This window comes from Perca fluviatilis, chromosome 9 (assembly GCF_010015445.1).
Source record: "Perca fluviatilis chromosome 9, GENO_Pfluv_1.0, whole genome shotgun sequence".
NCBI lineage: Eukaryota > Metazoa > Chordata > Actinopteri > Perciformes > Percidae > Perca > Perca fluviatilis.
In genome coordinates, this window is record NC_053120.1 from 30,761,749 (window position 1) to 30,785,440 (window position 23,692).

General features: G+C 40.2%; 1 protein-coding gene across 3 annotated transcripts in view; it reads left to right on the forward strand.

The window, feature by feature from the left end:
• Positions 1 to 23,692, forward strand: part of LOC120566104 (pre-B-cell leukemia transcription factor 1-like) — a 67,817-nt gene that overhangs the window by 34,736 nt on the left and 9,389 nt on the right. For all 3 annotated transcript variants that reach the window (XM_039812367.1, XM_039812366.1, XM_039812365.1), the window contains exons 3-5: positions 13,601 to 13,845; positions 20,799 to 20,989; positions 22,853 to 22,988. In XM_039812367.1, the coding sequence (XP_039668301.1) occupies positions 13,601 to 13,845; positions 20,799 to 20,989; positions 22,853 to 22,988 (572 nt within the window). The remainder of the gene's footprint in view (positions 1 to 13,600; positions 13,846 to 20,798; positions 20,990 to 22,852; positions 22,989 to 23,692) is intronic.

Sequence of the window (23,692 nt, forward strand, 5' to 3'; positions counted from 1 at the left end):
CTTTTGACCTATATTTGCATCTGCTCTTTGACCCAAATAGGACCCACATAATGAGCTGCTTGGCCATCTTTTTGAGCAGAAACTTGTTGTTTAGCAGTGCTGTGGTAGCAGTGTCCCCGGGGCTTTGTGTCTGGAGCTGTAGGGCTGCACAAAGACACTGTCCCATCCACACGCCAGCCTGCACGGACACCCAGGCCATTCTAGGTCATCTGATTACTCTTCACAGTGATTACTAATCAGCGATGTGCATTAATGTGCTATATCACTGAGGCACAGATGCAAACTCATCAGTCAGATTTCAATCTTATTTGTCAGGCACTATGTCATCAGTTCTCCTGAAGTGTCTTCCCAAATATGGCAATAAAGCCAAAATCCATTCAGAGTCGTAGCCGTGCAGAGTGTCAGGCTGTAATGTAATCTGACTGTGCAATGAGGCTGATATTGTTTCTTACCAAACACCAGGAACAGTCAGCACTGGCAGCAGCTTGTACACAAATAGAGAGAGAGAGATCCCCTGGGATCCCACTGTGGATTCCACAAGCGAGCGTGAAAACCGTTTGGTGCTCTCAAGACATGTAGCTTGTGATAGTGCAGCAGCCATCACAGCGAATCCTGTCTGATAAACACAATCATCACACCGGAAATATAAAGAGCTTCTTGATGAAGATGCTTTGTCAAAAAATTGAAAAGAGATAGTTCTGTTCTCTGAGACATTAAAGTGCATTAAGAGAACAAATTGCCTTTTTCTGTTCTTTTACAACACTGTCAGATCATATATGTAATCTTTAACAATGCTTTGGAAATGTTCCCAACATTGTAACATTCTTATTGAATACATTACACACATGCAAATACACACATCATACATAGTCAGAGTGAGAAGATTGAATTTTGCTTCAGCAGAAATATAAATTTAGACCTGCAGGAACAACTCTGGAACTTGTTTCATGGTTTCATGTCCTGTCTCTTCACTGTGGGATGTTCTCTTATCAGCAACTGTGATATGATGTGAATAATCTCATATTCATGCCGCTTTTGGCAGCTTTTATAATGACAATTTCCCATACTCCTAATTTTGATTTTGAACATCATCGTAAAAAACTGTCCCTTTTTGACGGAGAAGGGAATCAGACATATTTACCTAGAAATGGCCTTTCTTCTCATTCATTTCACTACTGCTTTAGTATACCTCATTTCAGATAATATTGCTCCCATCTGTGCTGAACAATCAGAAAGGAAAGCTTTTCTCGTGGCTGCATTAGATGGCCTTTCATTTTTCTTGGGCCTGAAATCATAATGACATAATGTACATGAGTCTCTGTAGGGCTCTTCTCTCTATCTCTCGCTGTGGATTCATACTCAAGCAGCTTCACTGTTCCTGATATATAAAATACCAAATCCTATTATTTCTTTGGCTAAATAACACTGGCCCCAAAGGCGTTGTGTGATGTTTTAATGAGAGCCCCGATTCCCCCATGCTCAACGCTGTCTTCTCCTCTGCATTTCCTTAAACTGCCAAGTAAGAGCCCCATTAATAATTCAGCTCATTAAAGTGTGTAATTAATCGGGAGCTGTGTAACAGGGAGAGACTGGGGCGTAGAGAGAAAACTCTCCAGGGGGCACAAGAGAAACATTGGGCTAAGAGAAACAGCACACCCGCTGTGATGGAACCAGTTCCCCAGCACACAACCAGTCCTCCTGCATCATTTATCTGGCAGGAAAAAGCTACAGAGAGGCGTCGCCGCCACTGCTGCTACACACGAGACATCTTCAGGCAACTCAGCCAATCAACAATACTGGGGCTGTGTGTGTGTGTGTGTCCTAGTGAATATGGGGATTCTGCTCTGGTGTCTGTTTACTGTAGATATTGAAGGTCAGTTTCTTGGTTTCTTGGAAGGCAGTTTTAGTCACCACAGATTTCGTTCAAATGTATTTATGGAAATGTAATTGTTCAGAAATCACTCATTTATTCATAGACCTCATCTTGTCGTTATTGTATTATATTGTCAGCCATAGTCAAGGTACTACATTTTTATAGTAATTTTCTGTTGTGAAATCATTACACATCAACAATTGTTATACATAAACATATAGGAAATAGACATACAGTGTAAATCAGCACTCAATATTATATCCTTAATTTGCTCTGAACATGTTAAATAATAAGAATAAAAAATTATGAATTCTTACTATCAGTTACTACAAGATGCTTTCTGCTTATATATATATATATATATATGTGTGTGTATATGTGTGTATATATATATATATATATATATATATGTGTATGTATATATATATGTGTGTGTGTGTGTGTGTGTGTGTGTGTGTGTGTGTGTGTGTGTGTGTGTGTGTATATATATATATATATATATATATATATATATATATATATATATATATATATATGTGTGTGTGTATGTATATGTATATACTGTCTCTTATTTATATTTCCCATATTTCTTGGGTCATTCACATGCATCATTCAGAATAACCATATTTATGCAACAGCGTTCATCGTATAACGCTGTCACTCTTTATATACACTTATGCAATAATATTTTCATGTTGTAGAATGCCACCTTTGCTCATATTTGGGGTCACATTTGGATGTCTTATGACACACAGATTAGACCCGACTGATAAATTGGCGAGGACGATATATTGCCAATATTATCTTCTTACAGATATATTGGTATCGTAGTATAGTGACAAGAAATTGCTGTACAGAAATGCTGAAGTTTGAGGGAATTAAGAAACAGTGTCTCCATATTTGAAACATTCTTTAACTGTAAAATATCCTGCTCTTAACATTTCTTGGTCAATTCTTTAAAAACCTAATTAAAAAAAGATCCTAATCAAAAATGTTTGTTAATGTTATGTTTTTATTAGTGCTGTCAGTTAAACGCGTTATTAACGGCATTAACGCAAACCCATTTTCACGGCATCGTACTTTGTAGTTTTTTTCACATGCTGTTGCAACAACTAGTAACGTTAGAAAAACTGCAACACCACACCAGATCTAGCTAGACCAGAAACAACAACAACAGGCACGCCACACACACTTGTTTGGGCTTGCGAGCCGGCCAAAGAGTAGTAGGCTAACGTTACGTTTTGAGTGGATGGCGAGTGCGAGACGCCGAAATGGATGCCAGTAAGATTCTGAATGGAAAGTTTACTTTTAAAAAGTTGCCAAATGGTTCCATTGACAAGACCAAAGTGATCTGTGTGTTTTGTCGTTGTGAACTGAGCAGCACGTCCAGTCTGAAATACCACTTGATGTCCAAGCACACAGCTGATGCGAATTCTCCGCCCCCTCGTCAAAGCCAGGCGACAAAAGCACAAAGCAAGCCGATCCACTTTTCCATGTTGATAGGAGCATTAGAATGAGAAAAAATAATGGGACAAAAAGAAACCAAGGGACATTTAGAATAGATAAAAATGCGCGATTAATTGCGATTAATTGCAAGTTAACTATGACATTAATGTGATTAATCGCGATTAAATATTTTAATCGTTTGACAGCAAGTGTTTATGTAATTAAATGAATATCGATTGACAGATTTTTCAAACTTTAATCCATTAGCTATAACATTGTGTTGAGAGTATTCTCTGTTTGTTGCCAGTAGGTTTAATTGCACACCCAAACTTTGCACAGTATGATTAGTTGCATAAAGAATTATCAAGAACAACTACACAAACATTTATGATGATTTCATTTGTTTTTATGTTTTTGGACATTTGTTACACAACCACCATAAAATAAATTTGCTCTTCAGAGGGTTACTATATGAATTTACATGCCACTTAACAGCACAAAGTCCAAACAAGCAGTTGAGATGAGCCTTGTGCTGTTTGCCTTCAGATGTTTCAGGTAGACCTTAGTCAACAGCATTCACACCCAGCATGCCTGCTGCCACTCTCAAACCCTCAGCTGCTCCAGATGTGGCTTAATTTACTGCGACTTGGCTAATCATGGTGATTAAGGATTAATTACTGTTAATCACTTTTACATAAACTGGTTGGCAGTAGGAGAGCTGTGCTCTGTGAAAAATGCACACAAGTGTGTGTAGTCAAATAGATGGAATGGGACAGAGGTGGAAGCTGCCAGGCTTCACAATCAGATGTTTCTCTGGGTTTACAGGGCTTTTTTACTGAGCAAACCAGTCAAATTAAATTAACCTCTAATAATTATCTGCATCAGTTAATACTGGTCAAATTATATAAGGCCAATGTGCACTGAAGGTATGAGTAGATTTGTTGAGTTTCGGCATTGCTAAGTAATTCATCCTGGACATATTTCTTACTGACAGGAAAGACATTGTCAATATTCAACACAGCAGTTGTCTCCTGGTCAGCCGAGGCTAAACAGACACTGCTGGGCTCTGTGACTGTCCTGCTACAGGAGATAAGAATGTGAAGGAGCATAACCACTGTGAGTTCCATTAACATAGACTGACAAGGGAATCACAGGGACATCAGGGGGTCCGGGATGAGGCTGACAACAAAGCCTCTGCACTGTTCTCGTATCCCCACCCACCCCCTGCCCCCTGCAGAAGCTGAGGGTGGCAGTGTGGTCACCTTCCCTCCTTGGCCTGGTTTTACACTGTGACATGTTCGTCTGCTCTCCTGAAGGAATGGCTTTAATAAGGTAGAGCATATCAAGGCAACTGTTAATGACATGGCAGGCCCAGTCAACACACTGCCCGAGGCCATGGATGGCCCCAGTCTGGTGCACGCTGCTGGACGCTCACTATCTCATGTAGGACACACAGGACACTCATCTGGATGCTCTTTAACTGCTACCCATCCTTTATGTGGGCTGGGATTTGAACAGTGGAATAAACCCAACCAGGTTTCACTGAGAGATGAACTGGTTTTACTTCATTAAACTGCATTTTATCACAAGTAGAACAACAAAAATCTCGCCTGATTTAGGATAAACAAAATTGCAAATTTGGTCATCTACATCTACAAGTTCACAACATTGCGTTCATGAATTCAGAGTCAAAGAGTGGATACTGACAACAAGTATGAAATTACCCTAATTGTATCTTTCAAAAAGCCAATCAGAAACCAAAAGAGCTAATTTCTGACATAAATGGAAAATAAACCACCAAATTATTTATGATTCCATACATAGAGGGTTGGTTGTGTTGAAGAGCATCCCCATAACCCTTAGTGGTACAATATAATATATTCATGGTAGAATATATAGAATACTGTAAAACAGACTGTAGGTCAATGGCATGGACACTAGCTATGCATAAGACAACCGACCTTCTCCTTTGTATTCCAGTTATCCTTGTCCGTAAGCCAGAGCAGAGAGCCTGTCATATAGCAAAGCAGTGTGTCAGAAAAAGTTTGGCTGCTGGTAGTGCATCATATCATGATAACCAATAAAATCGGAAAGACAATTTTACATTGACAGATGATCTTGGTCCAGCAACAGACATGTCCACAACATGGCAGATTCATCCATATTTTAGTTGGATTCCAACTCTCAGTCTGACTGCATGACATGTATTCAATTTTGAGTTTTTTTAAGGGTTACACTGTTTATATCCTTTATACATCATAAATCATAAGCACTTTATTTTACAAGAAATTGAAACATTTTATCTGAGAAAGGAAAAACACTCTATGATCAAACTTCTCACAGCTCATAGGCATATGCAACCTGTGATGAGGGGTTGCAAGAAGGCAATGTATTGATTTTAAAGGGTAACTTTTTTGTTGGTTAAGTTTAGTGCAATCAAAAATAGTGAAACGTTATTGTTGAAAAATTGTTTGCACTCTTTATGGCTTTGTACACATTGACAAAAGATGAGTTGGATGAAAGGCTGATGGTGTTACTGTTACATCTGTTACTGTTACATCCTGAACACAGTTAGATTAGGTCAAGCGCATACCATCCTTCTAAAGAAAAACAGTTTTATTTAACCAAGTGACAGATGTACATTTCAATAAGAGGTGCATGTCCACTGTACCAAAGACTTTATGTACATTATTAGCCATAAGGCCTTGGTGGACCTAATTCTAATTACCTTTATTAGTGTTTTCTGCAGATGACCGTGTGTGTGTGTGTGTGTGTGTGTGTGTGTGTGTGTGTGTGTGTGTGTGTGTTGGTGTGTGTGATTAGTATTTCTTAACAAAGACTATGCTGCTTCTTTCTCATCTGAACTGGTGGTTACAAAGCGGAGGGGCCACATAGAGGATGAGAAGGCAGCACAGCATTAAATGTGAAGGCTGTTAGCTCTACTCCCCTTGGTTTTCACCCTCTGAAGAGCACAAGGCCTTATCGGTTTAATTGACTTTATCTTTTTGTTAATTTTCCCTTTAGTGCAATAGCTCCTGTTCTACCTTTTGATATGTCATTTTACATTGGCTTTTGTATGACTTAAAGTAAGTGGCTCCATATATTAGCATATTTCACAAAAAAGGCAGATTTCTTCTTAACAACACTGTTAAGGAGCTCAGCTGCTTCGTAATGGTCTTCATTGTCTGTTAACCCTTTTTCCTTTAAAATAAATTACATGACTTTGTGTCTACACTTTGAAAGTAAATGGGGTAAAATAATGTTATTCTTTACACATCCCATAGCTCTTTTTGTGCATATCTAATAAGTAATGTATAATTGGATTTTGTTTTATTGATGGCAGGAGTGCGAAGACTTGAGTCTTTACAAAGGCAAACAGAGGGGACTTAAGGGGAGCAGGATTTAACAGTTTGATGCCTGTCGTCTTCCTCCTGGTATATGTTGGTTCTCTTTCCATTCCAGTACACTTGCGACTGTATAATGAATTATGCCGATGTTGAATTAGCATGTAGCTGTCGCTTCGGCGCTGGTGCCTGCCTTGTGACAGGACCACCGTAGCACAGGCTGGTGTCGAGAGAGGGGGCTTCTACTGTGATTTATTAACTGCTGAAGCCACAATGAAGTGTGCCCACTGAAGCACCAATGCAAACAAATAGGGCCAGGGCTGTCACTGTAAATTCAAGCAGACAGGCCTGACCAGAAAGGGTTAATAATGCAAAAGCATTTGGCTTTCATCAGACCTACTGGACTGTTTTTAAGGATAGACTGATTATTCAAGACAAGATTACATCACTCTCTTTATTAAAAGGTATGACTACATGCTGAATATCACTCTAAACATTTGAGATCAGACACATTAATTTAATCGTATCCCGATTTTATTTAATAACTCCACAACATATTATTCAGCGATGATTTAAAAGAGATCCCTGTGGATTCCAACAGACCTCTGCTGCGCAGTGCAGAGGTATCATTGAGGGAAGCCAAACACAGTTCACCTAAACACAATGCCCACACAAAGATGACACAGAGCTGGTTTAAAATTGGCAAAGTATCCATTTAAATATCTGGTGCATTTTTTAATACACAAGAAGCCATAAAAGCAATAATATTCAAGTCTGATAAGTAGTATCAGTAAGCGTCAACATTGATCAGTACCAGCTGATGGTAGCAATGAAATTACGACAACTTAATATTATGGGGGGACCAACAAAGTTGACTACAGAATGGCTTCAGTAATGGTATTATTATTGAATGATATTTGACAATAATGTGAAGATGGTATTGTACCATATACTGTTTCAATTTTGTAAATATCTTTGATATGATGAATATAATATATTATTAGCGAACATGGCTATTGCCTGATTAATGCTAATGTCTTTAAACAGTGCACTTTCCAGACCGTTTGTGTATGTGCCACCTTTTTCTAGTCTTTTCCTTTGATAAAGATTAACTCTGGGGTAAAAGGGCCTTACATTTAAACAAAATCCCTATGTTTAAACAGTAGTTTGAATAAAATTTTTTAAAAAAAGTCTAATAAAAAGTAGTTTTTAGCATTATGGTGGTTGCTGCTAATGCTAACAACCAGCTTCTTCTCCTTTCCCTGCTCCTATAAACACAGGAAGCATCACTTCCTGTGCACCAGATTTTTTTCTCAGGAAAAACAAACCTGACAGCAAAAGTTTTAATAAGAGTTACTATTGGCTGATATTGCTCAGCAATAGAACAGAAAAACTTCACAGGTTCTCACTTTAAAGTCTCGTGCCCTTTGCCTTTCTACACAAAGTGCTTTTAGAAATGTCAAGCCAGACGTTGTTGATCTGCCTGGACATGCTGTCACCTTACAGGCATCACGTGTCACTTTTGGCCAACTCTCCCTGTGCTGCTACCTGTGATGTAACACTGCAGATCACATTTCAGCATCTGGGTGCAGAACGGTGGGCCTCCAAAGGTGTCTGCCAGTTTGAACTAAGGCACCCAATAGTCAGAGGCCTTTATATTTGACCGTCCATCTCGCTAACTGTGACAGAACAGCCCAACATCATTAATTAAACATCAGGCTTTCCCCCCAATCACCCGGTCGCAACGACAGGCTGCCATGCCAACAGTCCCTGTCGACATGCCTTCGAAATCTAGAAGGGGATTACATATGGTAATGGATTTTGACAGCCTGCCATTTGCCTCCGTTAATCTGATAGGATAAGATATCTGGACTGCAGAGCATGGTGTGCTGTAACTCTTTCAGTCTGATATTGTTATGCCATAAAAAACTGAATCATTTTGAAGATTCAAGCAGTGTCCTGGAAGACATCTTAATCCCCTGACAAGCTTTTCATACGATACCAAATATTGTCAGTGATTTAAAAACATATTTTTAGAACTGGATCTTGCTTGTATTTGCTGTCAATTTTAATATTTCTCACATTTATGAACTTCTGTCATGTATGGCGAGATGATGTGACAATCCATTACGAACCGGTGTCCTTACCAAGTGATAACATTTCTCCAAAGAGGCTAGTTATGATGCTAGCCCCAGGCTGCTAACCCACTTTTATTTTGCCACGGTTCATTCCCCTTCAGAGAGAAGACAGAGTTAATTCTCTGTTCTTCTTTCAACTAATACTCACCCCAAACTCAGAGATGCTCTGAAATGATTTATCTCTGTTGCTAGTAGTTCAATTAATATTTTAATACCCACACCCATCTTCATCTGAGGCCGTAAGCCAATCTTCTCAAAGGACTAATATATGGGGAACGTTCTTGCTGAAAACAAGCAACGAGGGGGGGAGAAGAAGGGGGCTTAGGCAAGCTGCTTTCTCCCAAATAATTTTTGAGCATGATGATCATAAGCTTTTTCCCTTATATTATATATTCTCAGATACACAACCAGACAGTTAAAACATCCACCTCTCCAAAAGCCAATTGCCCTGGATTTTTATTAATATCAATTTGATTTGTAAAAGGCCAGATGTTGTGGGGTTAAATAAATGTCATGTTCTATCTATGTTTTCTTGTCTTCTCAGTCAGTGACATTTTGTCTTTCTGTGTGTAAACAGAGCTGTAAACTACCGACCAGTGCACACCCATCCTGATCTAATCCATCCTTGCAGAGATGCTTTTTTGCTGTAAACACATGTAAAGGTTTCCCTCCAACATTACACTAACAGTCCTGCTTTTAGTAAATTCATCAGCAACCAGAGCCAATGTAAAAATTACACGTTTTTATTATTAACACAATTATTAACGCAAATAATAAAGTGAAGCAATAAAGCCTGGTGCATGCCTCGTGAGAATTGCTTGTCAAAAACAGGAGGGATGAATAAGGCATTGTCTGACAACAAGCCATCTTTGAAATGCCTCCAAAAGGGAAATGGCATCCATTAGAGACATACAGAAAATGTGTGTTCACTGAGGGGGAGGGGGGTTCAAATCACACAGACACACATACACATAGATAATTGTTTATCCCTGGGAGAACCTTCAATGTTTGTCTGCGGGTGGCTAAGTAAGTTCACCAGTACAATTGGACAGGGAGTGCCCAGCAGACCCAAGGCTCGAAAAACATTAGGATGAATCAATTAGCCTGCCATTAGCCAATAAAGTGGCCCTTACTGAGTCATGTAATTATGACCCACAGCAAAGCCAATTTTATGGAAACCCATTATCCCTCTCTTTTCTTTATTAATTTTATTTGTTTGAGATTATCCCTCCATGGTTTTGATCATGCATTTAGGTTTAAGGTGGAATAAATAAATCATAATTTGCTTCCATCACTGCAGGTCTGCAGGTTTTCAACATAGGGAAACTACCCATCGCAAGACAAGAGATTGTTACCATTATGTCTGTCATCATTATAAGGATAAGAACTGATTAGTCGCTTAAATTAAAAATGAACACTGTTGCAGCCTTTTTGTGAGATCCACATTAACCCCACTTTGATCAGGTTCTCATCAGATTATATCATAAGAGGCGGCAGGAAGAGCTAATATTATAGGCAGCAGCTACTTAGCTTGTTCCCAGCTCAGAGGACACTGTGTAAGTGTGACAACGTGCTGTCAATGAGGGATGACAGTACACAGCCAACATGGCGTAATGCATTGTTCCTTCCTGGGTCCCTCCTGACAGATGCTTTCCCAGACAGCTGGATCAGCAGCAAAAATGAAGCTGGGATCTGGGCTGTGTATGAGGAGAGGATTTGATATGCGGCTGATTAGCAACGGTACACATGTGTCAACAAGCAAGGCCTGGGGATCATGTCGGAGTTTCTGTTAATTGTCAGTTTAAAACACGTTTACCTACTTATTTTAAGCATAATGCTCAGCTGTTAAATGTAATCAATTGTTTTCCATGACCTTTCTTAGTCCATCTTTCTAAAAAAAAACTTGGCCTACTAGTGTCTTTTCTCTTTGCCTTCCAAGAGATCTCCTAAGGAATGACCTTATTCTGCAACAGCCGCTCTTATAAGACTGATGTTGGAGGTGCTTCCAGCCAAGTAAAATAAACACTTCATGAATGTTAAGTTGGAATTTGGCGGGATTCGAAAGTTGTTTTTTTTGGACACAGGGAATTTTTGTTTTCCATTTACATTTGATAGTCTAGACTTTTTATGAGTTAGGGAGGAAATCTGGTCTTGGGTTTTTGGTGAAAACATCTGACAAGAGCTGCCTGACATTTTTTTTTATCTACCTATGTATTCAAGTTGCAGGGTCAGGTGAGTTGTCCAAAGCAATTGGCGAAATTTAAAAGTCAAAATTTTAAAAGAAACATTCTGGGGATGTTCTAAATCTCGTCATTCATGTTCAGTCTAATTTGGAATACTAAATGTAGCTTCTCATTGTGCGCCTTTGTCAAAATTGACATTATTCTTTCGTCTTCTTTACTACAAAAAATTACTTCCCGAAAGTGCAGCTCATTTTCCTCCATGGGGTATTGTGTTGTGCTCTCATTTTAACACCCACTTTAGTCTGGTATTTATGAGGCGGTAACTTTAGAGAAAAACTGCCTCTCCTGACCGGTGAGTGTTCAGGAGCCGGGGAGCTACAGGGGCCTAGGCTGATGTACATTAACTAAAGCGGACAGGCGGGTTTAGAGTTTCTGATGGAGCAGGTTTGAAAGGGTCATAACGTGGCTGCAGTCGTGGCGGTGCGAAGCCATCCAAGATTTTCCCTTTCTAGCCCATCCATACATTACAGTAGTGACGAAGGAGTCTGTGTAATGAGACAAGATGTTTGTACAGTCCTGCCATCCTGCCATCCCCCCCATCTACCCTCCTCCTCTTCCAACACTCCTCCCACACTTAATCTACCTCCCGCTGAGACTGTGGCCTGAATCCCTGACCTCTTCCACTGGCCAACAGTTGCCATATTTGCATTTCCAGTCCACTTAAAGATAGGGGGGACTGAGGGACCCCCCTCCTCTTCCTCTGCTAGTAAAGCAGGCCTCATTCTCATCTCAGTGACCCTTTAACCAGGCCTACCAACCCAGACAGCAGTCAGAGGTTAATGCACCAAGCACTCCAATTGTCTCTGAACTAATGAAGTGATCCCTGCCCATCCCATCTCATTCAGTGACAAGACAAATGGTAACGTTTTAAATGGCTATCGACACATGCAGGCGCAAAGTCACAGAGTCACAGCTCCTGTTGGCACGGTGGCCAAAGCACTGTATTGTAATGCTACTGCCATGCACTTTCGATATCCACTCTGGGATCCATTTGGAACCATGCAGCACCACACTCCACACAAGAGAAGGTGTTTTATATTGAAATGAATGGTTCTCAGATGGTGGAGGAAGACTCAGAGCCTGGGTATGTTTTACAACTCAGAAAATGAAAGACGGGACATGAATCTTTTAAAGAATGGCAAGGGAGCCCTCTAGTGGAAGGCAGAGGTACCCATCCAGTTATTGTTGATGAATGTCAAGATTACCATTGATTGTGCTGTGTGATGAGGATGAGGAACGTTTTGTTTCATCAGATCACATCAGTTTACTTCATATTAATCTCACTGTATACTGCGTGTTTTAGGTGTCTGTTTTGTCTCTTCCCACTTTGTGCAACCAATAAAATTATTTTATATACATAAAGTAACAAGTATAGTGTACATTGTGTCCACTTTACCACTAATAAAATTAAAGAAGGTTTTAGAGAAATTTACTTTTCAAATTGACTACAAAAGATGCACAAGAATCACATAGACTACATCCAAACAAAAATGACAACTCTGGCAGCTAGAGGAGTACAATAAAGAATAGATAATAAAAGTAATAACTTAATAATAATAGTAATAGTTCTAAAGGACATGTAAATAAGGACAAAGAAGAGACAAAAAATGGATTATGGGAGTGATCCCAGCAGCACAGTGAGTCAGTTCCTGAACAAATAAAAAATGATCTGACTTGCCAACCCTAAATACTGTAACTCATTACATCTAGGGCTGTAACTATTATTTTCATTATAAATTAGTCTCCCGATTGTATTCGTGATTAATCAATTAATCGATTGGTGTCTAAAACTTTCTAAAGCCCAAGGTGACATCTTCAGATTTTCAGGTCTGGTTTTGTCCAAAACCCAAAGATATTAAATTTACAATTATATAAACCAGAGTAAATCCGTGAAACTGGAAATAGGTGTAAAAATGACTTAAATGATTAATTGATTGTCAAAATAGTTGCAGATAATTTTTCTGTGAATCAAATAATGGATTGAATTAACTAATCGTTGCAGCTCTAATTAAATCAGCCATCCGTTAATATGGGGGGTAGATGACTGGATTTCCAATTTTAGAGAATCAACCATCTGGCTTATAAAGTGGAGGAGGCCGGAGCATCCTCATGGAGACCAGAAAGCTTTTTTATTTAATTATTTAACACACAGAGAGCTCCTTCGTTGTTAACATTCATTTCTAAAAATTTTGTCGAGCTTCATCTCTGGAGGAAATTGTGGAAACAGATTTTTTTTTTTTCAATTCCTGTTTAATGTCAGGTATTGTAATTTAACAAAGGATAAACCAATCTACCAGTTTTAGTATCTACAGTGTTGCTTAAGTATTTACCCCCCTCCTTCACTGTCTGCACACTTAACACTAACACTCTCTGCTTGTGTGTCTTTCTTTGCTACAACATACTGCATCACTCACACTGAGCTGGTGGATGTGTGGGTGCAGCTCAGCGGTGTCAGCCGTGCAGTCAGGCTCTCCAGCTGACAGCTTGTTACGGTGCATCACACCACTGTAGGTGTGACCTTTATGACTGACCTCTGACCTTTCCTTGTCATTGTAGTGCTCAGTATCCGCGGCGCACAGGAGGAGGAGCCTCCGGATCCCCAGCTCATGCGCCTGGACAACATGCTGCTGGCAGAGGGCGTATCCGGTCCGGAAAAAGGCGGAGGTTCGGCGGCAGCAGCAGCTGCAGCAGCAGCCTCAGGAGGAGTGGGGGCGGACAACTCTGCAGAGCACTCTGACTACAGGGCCAAACTGACCCAGATCAGACAGATCTACCATACAGAGCTGGAAAAGTACGAACAGGTGAGAAAAGCAGAGCCGACCGACTGGATCGATCAACACCAGACGTTTCATCAGATCCATACTTAAAAGTGCAAGAGAAATCTGTAACACTGTTTACTGATGTTTGTCTCAGCCTATTTTATCTCACCATTTAAAGTGTTCATAGTATACTCATTTCCAGGTTCATAATTGTATTTACAGTGCCTTGCGAAAGTATTCGGCCCCCTTGAACTTTTCGACCTTTTGCCACATTTCAGGCCTCAAACATAAAGATATAAAACTGTAATTTTTTGTGAAGAATCAACAACAAGTCGGACACAATCATGAAGTGGAACGAAATTTATTGGATATTTCAAACCTTTTAAACAAATAAAAAACTGAAATATTGGCGTGCAAAATTATTCAGCCCCCTTAAGTTAATACTTTGTAGCGCCACCTTTTGCTCGCGATTACAGCTGTAAGTCGCTAGGGTATGTCTCTATCAGTTTTGCACATCGATAGACTGACATTTTTGCCCATTCCTCCTTGCAAAACAGCTCGAGCTCAGTGAGGTTGGATAGAGAGCGTTTGTGAACAGCAGTTTTCAGTTCTTTCCACAGATTCTCGATTGGATTCAGGTCTGGACTTTTACTTGGCCATTCTAACACCTGGATAGGTTTATTTGTGAACCATTCCATTGTAGATTTTGCTTTATGTTTTGGATCATTGTCTTGTTGGAAGACAAATATCCGTCCCAGTCTCAGGTCTTTTGCAGACTCCATCAGGTTTTCTTCCAGAATGGTCCTGTATTTGGCTCCATCCATCTTCCCATCAATTTTAACCATCTTCCCTGTCCCTGCTGAAGAAAAGCAGGCCCAAACCATGATGCTGCCACCACCATGTTTGACAGTGGGGATGGTGTGTTCAGGGTGATGAGCTGTGTTGCTTTTACGCCAAACATAACGTTTTGCATTGTTGCCAAAAAGTTCGATTTTGGTTTCATCTGACCACAGCACCTTCTTCCACATGTTTGGTGTGTCTCCCAGGTGGCTTTTGGCAAACTTTAAACGACACTTTTTATGGATATCTTTAAGAAATGGCTTTCTTCTTGCCACTCTTCCATAAAGGCCAGATTTGTGCAGTATACGACTGATTGTTGTCCTATGGACAGAGTCTCCCACCTCAGCTGTAGATCTCTGCCGTTCATCCAGAGTGATCATGGGCCTCTTGGCTGCATCTCTGATCAGTCTTCTCATTGTATGAGCTGAAAGTTTAGAGGGACGGCCGGGTCTTCGTAGATTTGTAGTGGTCTGATACTCCTTCCATTTCAATATTATCGCTTGCACAGTGCTCCTTGGGGGATGTTTAAAGCTTGGGAAATTCTTTTTGTATCCAAATCCGGCTTTAAACTTCTCCACAACAGTATCTCGGACCTGCCTGGTGTGTTCCTTGTTCTTCATGATGCTCTCTGCGCTTTACACGGACCTCTGAGACTATCACAGAGCAGGTGCATTTATACGGAGACTTGATTACACACAGCTGGATTCTATTTATCATCATTAGTCATTTAGGTCAACATTGGATCATTCAGAGATCCTCACTGAACTTCTGGAGAGAGTTTGCTGCACTGAAAGTAAAGGGGCTGAATAATTTTGCACGCACACTTTTTCAGTTTTTTATTTGTTAAAAAAGTTTGAAATAGCCAATGAATTTCGTTCCACTTCATAATTGGAACCCACTTGTTGTTGATTCTTCACAAAAAATTACAGTTTTATATCTTTATGTTTGAGGCCTGAAATGTGGCAAAAGGTCGAAACGTTCAAGGGGGCCGAATACTTTCGCAAGGCACTGTACATGTTGCACCAGAAGGTTTATGTGGTTTCATTTTCAAAAAACACCATATATTTTGTTGTACTGCACATTGCTGCAGCTCCTCTTTTCACCCTGTGTGTTGAGCTCTTGTTTTAGCTACCGAGTGAGGCATCTCACTTCTGTTCCATCTTTGTTCAGAGTCGCACATGCGCAGTACCTAGGTAAGCACTGCTTGCTAGTCAGTTGCAGAGTATGAGGGCATGCCATGCTAGCAGCTAGGCAAGTATTATAACGTGTGTTACAAAGTGACGAGCGTTCGTCACAGAAGTAAAGGCTGGACTACAATAGAGCTGTTTGGAGCAGTTTGTGAACAGTGTTTTCTGTTGCAGATGGTAAGTCCCTTTGGGGTGGACTTTGGGCTTTGTCACTTTGTAAACCTATAATGTGCACACAAAAAAAGATACATAACACAATAAAGTAAAGGGAAAAAGCCAAAAAGCATAATATGAGCACTTTAAGACTTTTTTTCTCCATCTGCATCTTTTTGTTAGACCCTCCTTGCCAAGTAAATGTCTTTCTTCTCTCCAAGCTCAAGCCAACTAAAGTGTTCATTATACTTGCAATTCCCGACCTGTCACGCGACATGTGACGTCATGGGAGCGCCGTAACTATTTATACTCGCGCGTAGTGGTTGCAACACTAGTTGCAGTCTTCTCCTGAACAGAGGTGTTGCAACTCAGCTACCGACTTTGCTATTTCCACGGACTAGAAGAAGAAAAAGGTAAACAATTGCAGAACTGGCAGCAGCATTGACATTAATGTCAACAGTGGCTAAAATGATATTGGAGTCAATGGATGAGGAAGAACAGCTGCTTTTGAGCCTGCTTGCAAAGAAACAAAGAAAAAGAAGGTTCGTTCTTTTGAATGACGCCAGAAATAAATATGGTGAGTTCAATATCCTCATGAAACAAATGAGGATGATAGACGAAGAGAAGCACTTTGAATACCTACTTCATCGGATCAAGCCTTTCATTCACCATAAAAGAACTCATCCTAACCCAGTAAGTTTACAAGAGAGACTTGCAGTCACTCAGAGTCCTGGCATCCGGTACCAGTCAGAATGCAGTTGCTATTGGCACGCTTGCTCAGAAAGCTTACCCTCAAACTTGTCCATGCTTCCTGTTTCCGCTTTGTCATGCGTCGCTGAAAATTATAGAGTGGTGCGTGACCTCTGGTGCACTTTAAATCCTGGCGGCGCCAGCAAGCTCTACGTCATTTTGACGTCGGGAACGGCGACTGTAAAGAGACCTTAACCCTTGTGACGTTGTAACATAAAATGCGCATCACAATTTCCCAGAACCCAAGGTGACATCCTAAAACTGCTAGTTGTGTCTGTCCGTCCAAAACCCAGAAATATTCAGTGTGCAATTGACAAAGAAAATTAAGAAAAGCAGCAAATCCTCAAAAACAGCAAATGTTTTGACATTTTTGCTTTAATTGTTGGTGACTCATTTTCTGTCCACTGACTAATTGAGCACTACTATTGTTACGTTCTTATTATTGGCAAAGCTTCTCCGGAGCCTCAAAAGATGAACTACAACACAGGCTAATACCCCTTTCGCTCCAATGGCTCATCAGGGTTATACCCAGGTCGACTATGTGTTTGAATGGTTGACCCTCCTCGATCTACTCGGCTTCGCGACCCAGGTCGCGAGGTGGGTTGGATCAGGGTAGACTATAGGGTCGACATCCATGTGAATTGCGCACGACCTGGGTCACTACCAGCCGGGACGGGACGAATTATGTGATTGGTTGAAAAGGGTCGCCACCTATGGTCGCCGAACACTTTGAAAAAACAACAACATACATTTTGTCTCACTGTGCTTAACGCTGGGTTATCACCATAGACTGTATAAAACTACGATTTTCAATGGCAGCTTCAACAACAGCAGAGCAGAGCGGTTCAATTAATTTCCAAACAGACTGCTGACAGTGAGTACCCGGGTGTTTACTAGTCTGCCTGCAAGTCAATTATTGCAGAGAGGTAGGCGTTTTAAAACCCCGCGTTAAAATATAAACATATGAAAGGTTAAGTTAAATTCTCTCGCCGCAAATGTGACGTCATGGGAGCACCGTGTTTATACTTGTGCGTGGTGGTCGCGACACTAGTTGCAGTCTTCTCCTGAACAGAGGTGGCGCTAATGAAGTAAGGCTACCGACTTTGCTATTTCTATGGACTAAAAGAAGAAGAAAAAGGTAAACAACAGCAGAACTGGCAGCAGCATTGACGTCAATGTTTCGATTTGATTCGATGACCTACTTCGTTGGATCAAGCCTTTCATTCACCATAAAATAACTCCTCTTAACCCAGTAAGTTTACAAGAGAGACTTGCAGTCACTCTGAGAGTCCTGGCATCCGGTTCCAGCTTTGTGGTGCGCCGCTGAAAAAAATGACCCCTGGTCGCGCACTCAAAATCCTGACGTGCCAGCGAGATCTACATCATTTTGACGTCACATTGGCGCACAACAGGTCGGCTGCGGGGGCTGTAAAAAGGCCTTTAGTCCTGCGCACGAGACAGCCGTCTGCAGACTGCAGTTCAGTTCTGCTGCTGGGTAGCATGAATCTCTCTCTTTTTTCTCTTTGTCTTTTTTAAAATGAGTCGTGAAGCCAACAGCAAAGCCCAACTTTACTTTTAATGAAATCAAACAAAGAGAAATGTCCTCCCCTCGTCTTAAATCGATACTAGAGTAACCTACTTCCTTGTCCAGCTGCTCCAATAAATATGCAAAGAAGGCGAAATCAGTGCACAAAATCATCTGAAAAGTGTTTTGATGGTTATTTATTTACTTACTCACTGCGAAACAACCACAAAACAAGCTTTATTTCTCTCTTCCTACTGTATGACAAATTCAAGTAGCTACAAAACATATTTGTTCTTGTGGTATAGAGCTCAACAGCCCACTTTTTAACAGCTCTGGTTCTGGAAGTGTTTTTCCACATTCAATTGTTTCATGGACGTTTCAAAAATTGCTTATATAGAGAGTTTTAAGTCTGGAACCAAGCCAACCAGCTACAAGATGAATAGTGAGCATAAAACATTTGATTCTGCGCAAAAAAAAAATTTTAAACGGCAAAAAGGCAAAGGTACAAGACCGTGTACAGAAACTATCATAGACTTTAATGGCAGAAGCTTGCTCTAGCCGTTCGCAGTTTCGCGGGTACGGTAAACGTTTCTATGGTAACAGCGAGTTGGACCAATCAGACATGTTGCTGTTACGCTAGGATAGTTTTTCTCCATAAGATCGCAGAAATCGTTGATTTCATACAGACTTCTAGCTTCTACAGGAGCAGAAACTTAGGTTAGCTCGTGGTCAGTCTACCTCGGATGGTTTAGACATTATGGCTGATAATCTAAATCCTTATGGAGAAAATCAATGAGATTTTTACTTCCAGAACCACACACACAGATGGACTGGAATATGTGACAAGATAGCTGTTCACTGAATATGACGTGTAAAGCCCCACCCATTTCTAGCACTTAAGGTAATTGTTATGCATTGCTCCTGGGTTGTGACCTAGGTGATTAGTGAATTGTCATGAACAGGGATATACCCATGTTGACTGGCTTGGTTTGAATTTCCAAAAGAAGGGTTGAACACTGATCAGACAACTCTGGCCCAACCCTGGTCAGTGGTGTGAAAGAGGTATAAGAGGTACTAGCCTTTAACTGAGTACAATACAAACAATACAACATTAAGACATAGAAAGTAAGAAACTTGTAAAACAACAGTGCGCCACTGATAGATAAACCATGGGGTGCTCTTCACCAATTGCATCAGTTGCAAGAATAGGGCACAATGTACAATGTCCATGGAGAGATTAACGTATATACTAAAAAACTAATTGGGGGTGTATGAGAAAATTTGGAAACCACTTGACCAATTTATATTTTTAAAAAGGAGACATAGGGGAGCTTCTACAGAGGGAAAATGTGGGACAGGAGATCTAAAATTAAATAAGTGTTGAACCTCAGAAAGTTCCCTAGTTTCAGCTACTAATTTGTGAGGATTTGCAGCTATTCTTTGTCTTATTTGATAGTAAAGTGAGTATTTTAAAGTGTCTACTAATAGGACAAAACAAGACATTTGATGATGTCCCTTTGGCACTTTGGGATGGTCATTTTTCACAACTTTCACTGACATTTTGGCAAATGTTTACCAATACTTTTTGATCTGTACACCCTCTGGTAAACAACCAAAAGATGCAGTCATAACACATAAAATACAAAGTCTGTTAATGGCTGTGTAAACATACATTTCTGAGCTGGTCCATCTTCCCACTTTTCATTTGCTCTTTTTAATACAGACTTTTACTCTTTACTCTTATATCGGGTGGCAACCATTGTAGTGTAGTGTCAAATGGTTCCTCAGTAAATATCACTCTCAGTAAGAATTCCCTTTAGATTGTGTTTACAGCCCAGAATAGTCCAACATATGTAGTATGTTGTGGGTCTCTGTGTGTATCCCAAGTAAAGTCTTGAACAGCTGTTCTGGAAGGGGGATGATTTCCTCTCATTGCCTTGATAACCGATGGATTCATTACAATAGCATACCTTTGAAATGAATGTGAGACACAGACAAAGCCTGACACAGCTAAATCCAGAGAGATCGACAGTAGAAGAAGAAATAAAGAAGAGGAGACAGTAAGAGACGCACAGTCGGAGTGTAATATCGTGGCAGATTCACACGTCACTCGGGGATGAATGAAACATTGTGCCATGTTCGTCTCTCAGGGTGGCTATGCTGTGAAAGTGTGTGTCTGAGAGGGGAGCAGCTGTCATTGGTTCCTCTTAACACACTGCCATCACCACTTATGTTAAATATGAAATATATCAGTGCCTATATTCCTCCTTGGCTCTGTGAAAAGCTTGCCCCAGAACTAAATTAAGCAAAGAGGTAGATTTTTTTTATTTCATCTGTGACTTTTAAATACTGTATGGCATTGTGTGTGTGCAAGTGTGTGTTTCTGTAGTGGTGAATTTAATATAGCCCCACTGACAAATTAAAGTCTTATTCAGAGTTTGTGTGTGTGTGTGTGTGTGTGTGTGTGTGTGTGTGTGTGTGTGTGTGTGTGTGTGTGTGTGTGTGTGTGTGTGTGTGTGTGTGTGTGTGTGTCCTCACAGGCATGTAACGAGTTCACCACCCACGTGATGAACCTGTTGCGTGAGCAGTCACGCACGCGGCCAATTTCGCCCAAAGAGATCGAGCGTATGGTGAACATCATCCACCGCAAGTTCAGCTCCATCCAGATGCAGCTTAAGCAGAGCACCTGCGAGGCTGTCATGATCCTGCGCTCCCGCTTCCTCGATGCCAGGTGTGTATCTTTGTATACAATATGTGTGCGCACATTTCCATACACACCACGCTCCATGCTGCAAATAACCTCCCAACTTAACAACAATGCAAATCATTGTGTGCTTCTTGCTCAGCCTGATATCCATATGAATAGCTGATGTAGGAGGCCTATCATGCAATAAACATGCTGTAAGACATGCTATTTTGATGCTTACAACACACACTGGACTGGTTTGCATCTATGGATGCCATTTGGACCAGCATACCCAGCAACACCGGCCAATAAGAGTTTCCTGCATGCTCCATGACGCTATTTCCCTTTTTTAATGTAATCGCTTGTTCCCTTGGATGCGTGCTTTGGATTTGCATACATTTTTCCAAGGATAAATGTCACTCAAAGTCTGAGTTGGAGGCATAACATTTAAATGAGGCATGTGCTCCCTTACAAAGCTCCCTATCTATTCTCTTGCAAATGATTGTGGTGGTGCAGAGGGGAAGGGGAAGGAAGAGGAAAGCTTTCACTGGTTGAGAGGCGCTGCCATGCTTGGCGCCGCTGATTAATCTACTGGCTGCTGGAGCTCACGCTGTGCACATTTACATATTCTCAAGCAGGCTTCGGAGTACAGGACAGAGATTTTAGCACAAATCTCCTCACCGGTGGATACATGCATAGAGATTTTACAGGGTTCCCCTGCAGCTTATGTAAAGCCCTCTTTAGATGTGGCACATAGAGACATGACCTGATAAGTGCAGGAGATAGAGGGTCAGTGAACTGATGGGCATCAGCCTGTGCTTTTGTGTGTGGGGGTGAGATTTTACAGGGTTTTATTTTCATATAGAAGCTTTGAATTTTTTTTTTGTATTTCATGTTTGATGAACAATAAAAGAACTCAAAATGCCTAAAACATATCTCTCAATCTAAAATTAGCTAAATTGTTAGGTATTATTAAATTTGGAACTATCTGATGAAAGAATAAGAAAAAAAGACTACAAATCTGACCAGACATTTGATGCCAACCTGATGAACTTCACTTTTTAGTACTTTGTGATCCGGATGCATTTCGTTCAGTATACCCAGCACCACCAAAAGCTTGTTGTTTTCATCATTTATTAAATGTTTACTCAGTACATTCTTTGCAATGATATTTGATTATCTAATTGGCACGTATTGCTATTAAAGTATTTTTTTTCAATTTGACCTAAAGACTATTAATTGTTTTTTGAACAACTAATAGATTTTGAATAGATTATACTGGCTCTCTATGGAGTATTATTGCTCATAAACAGAGCTGTAGGAAAGCAGTTCTGGGCCAAATTGTTCTTCTGGGTCCTGACAAAGTGTGTCAGAGCAAAACTGCAACTAAATTGAAAGTTTCTAAAGGTTTTCAAAAAGTAATATTTATCCAACGCAAGACCTGGGAGACCTAAAGAGACCACATTATTAGAAGACCAGTATACTATCAAACTAGTCACGAATTGCCTAGTCTCGCATTGCCAGACCTATCTCTTTTTTGGCGTGTTAAGTTAGTTTGCAAGCTCGTAGGTTGTCCTTGTTGTCTCCCATAGGGGAGAGGCAAGCCAGGACAAGCTTTGCTTGTCAGTCAGGCTTATCCTGGCAATGTACTTCCGTTGATCCAGACTCCTATCAAGCTAACATCTTGAACGCTAGGTTCAAGTTAGTAAAAAATAGAGTGTAGATGATACTCTATTCTGCAAAGGCATTTTTATCATTTCTGGTTAAGTTTAGAGACTTTAGGGACTCCTAGCAGGAGTATCAAAAAAGACAGAAATGGTGTTTGAAAGCAGTGATTGATTATATGCTGTTGTGATTAACATAAACTGGTTTATATTTCTGTTTTAACTTCCAATGTTCTTTCTGCAGACGGAAAAGACGAAACTTCAACAAGCAGGCAACAGAGATCCTGAATGAGTATTTTTACTCACACCTCAGTAACCCCTACCCCAGCGAGGAGGCTAAAGAAGAGCTGGCAAAGAAGTGTGCCATCACAGTTGCCCAGGTACACCACAGATCAGAGCATTCTAAACCACACCACCTGTAGGAAAACTACTGTACATAGAAGAGTGAGACAAACACGATTTACAATATGAAGCATCTGTGAGCATCTTGCCAAGTAACCTAATAATACGTTTTCTGACTGTCATGAGTACAGACAGCTCCTCTAATCTTTTAGCAGTACCTTTCATTGAGACAACAAAGGACTTAAAGTATAAATATGCCATGTCATAAGTTTGTTGTCTTGTAATTCAAACCAGACAAAGCTATTTTTGACTAATGACTCTTTGTTGCTATTGAAGTATCGCAAGCTAAAGACAACACTGCTGTCGTAGTTATTATATAATCATATATTTTTCTTATAATAGACAAAATATACCAGAGTGGGTAAAAGTACTTCTGTGATCTGTGACACAATGATGTGACATTTTAATAACTTATTTTAATAATTTATATTAAAACGTTATTTTCCTTTCTTTGATATGATTATAAAATTAATGTGTTTTGCTACTCATCAAACCAAGTCAAAACATTTGACAAAACTATTTATTCATTAATTTAAGACCTTATCCTCTGAAAATTAGCACTGCAGTCATTTGAGGCATGTTAAGTACAATGATGATTTACTATACATCTTACAGTAAATGGCCAAACATCTAAAGACACTTGTAATGTTTGTGCCAATGCTGCTGACAAGCAAAAAGAGTA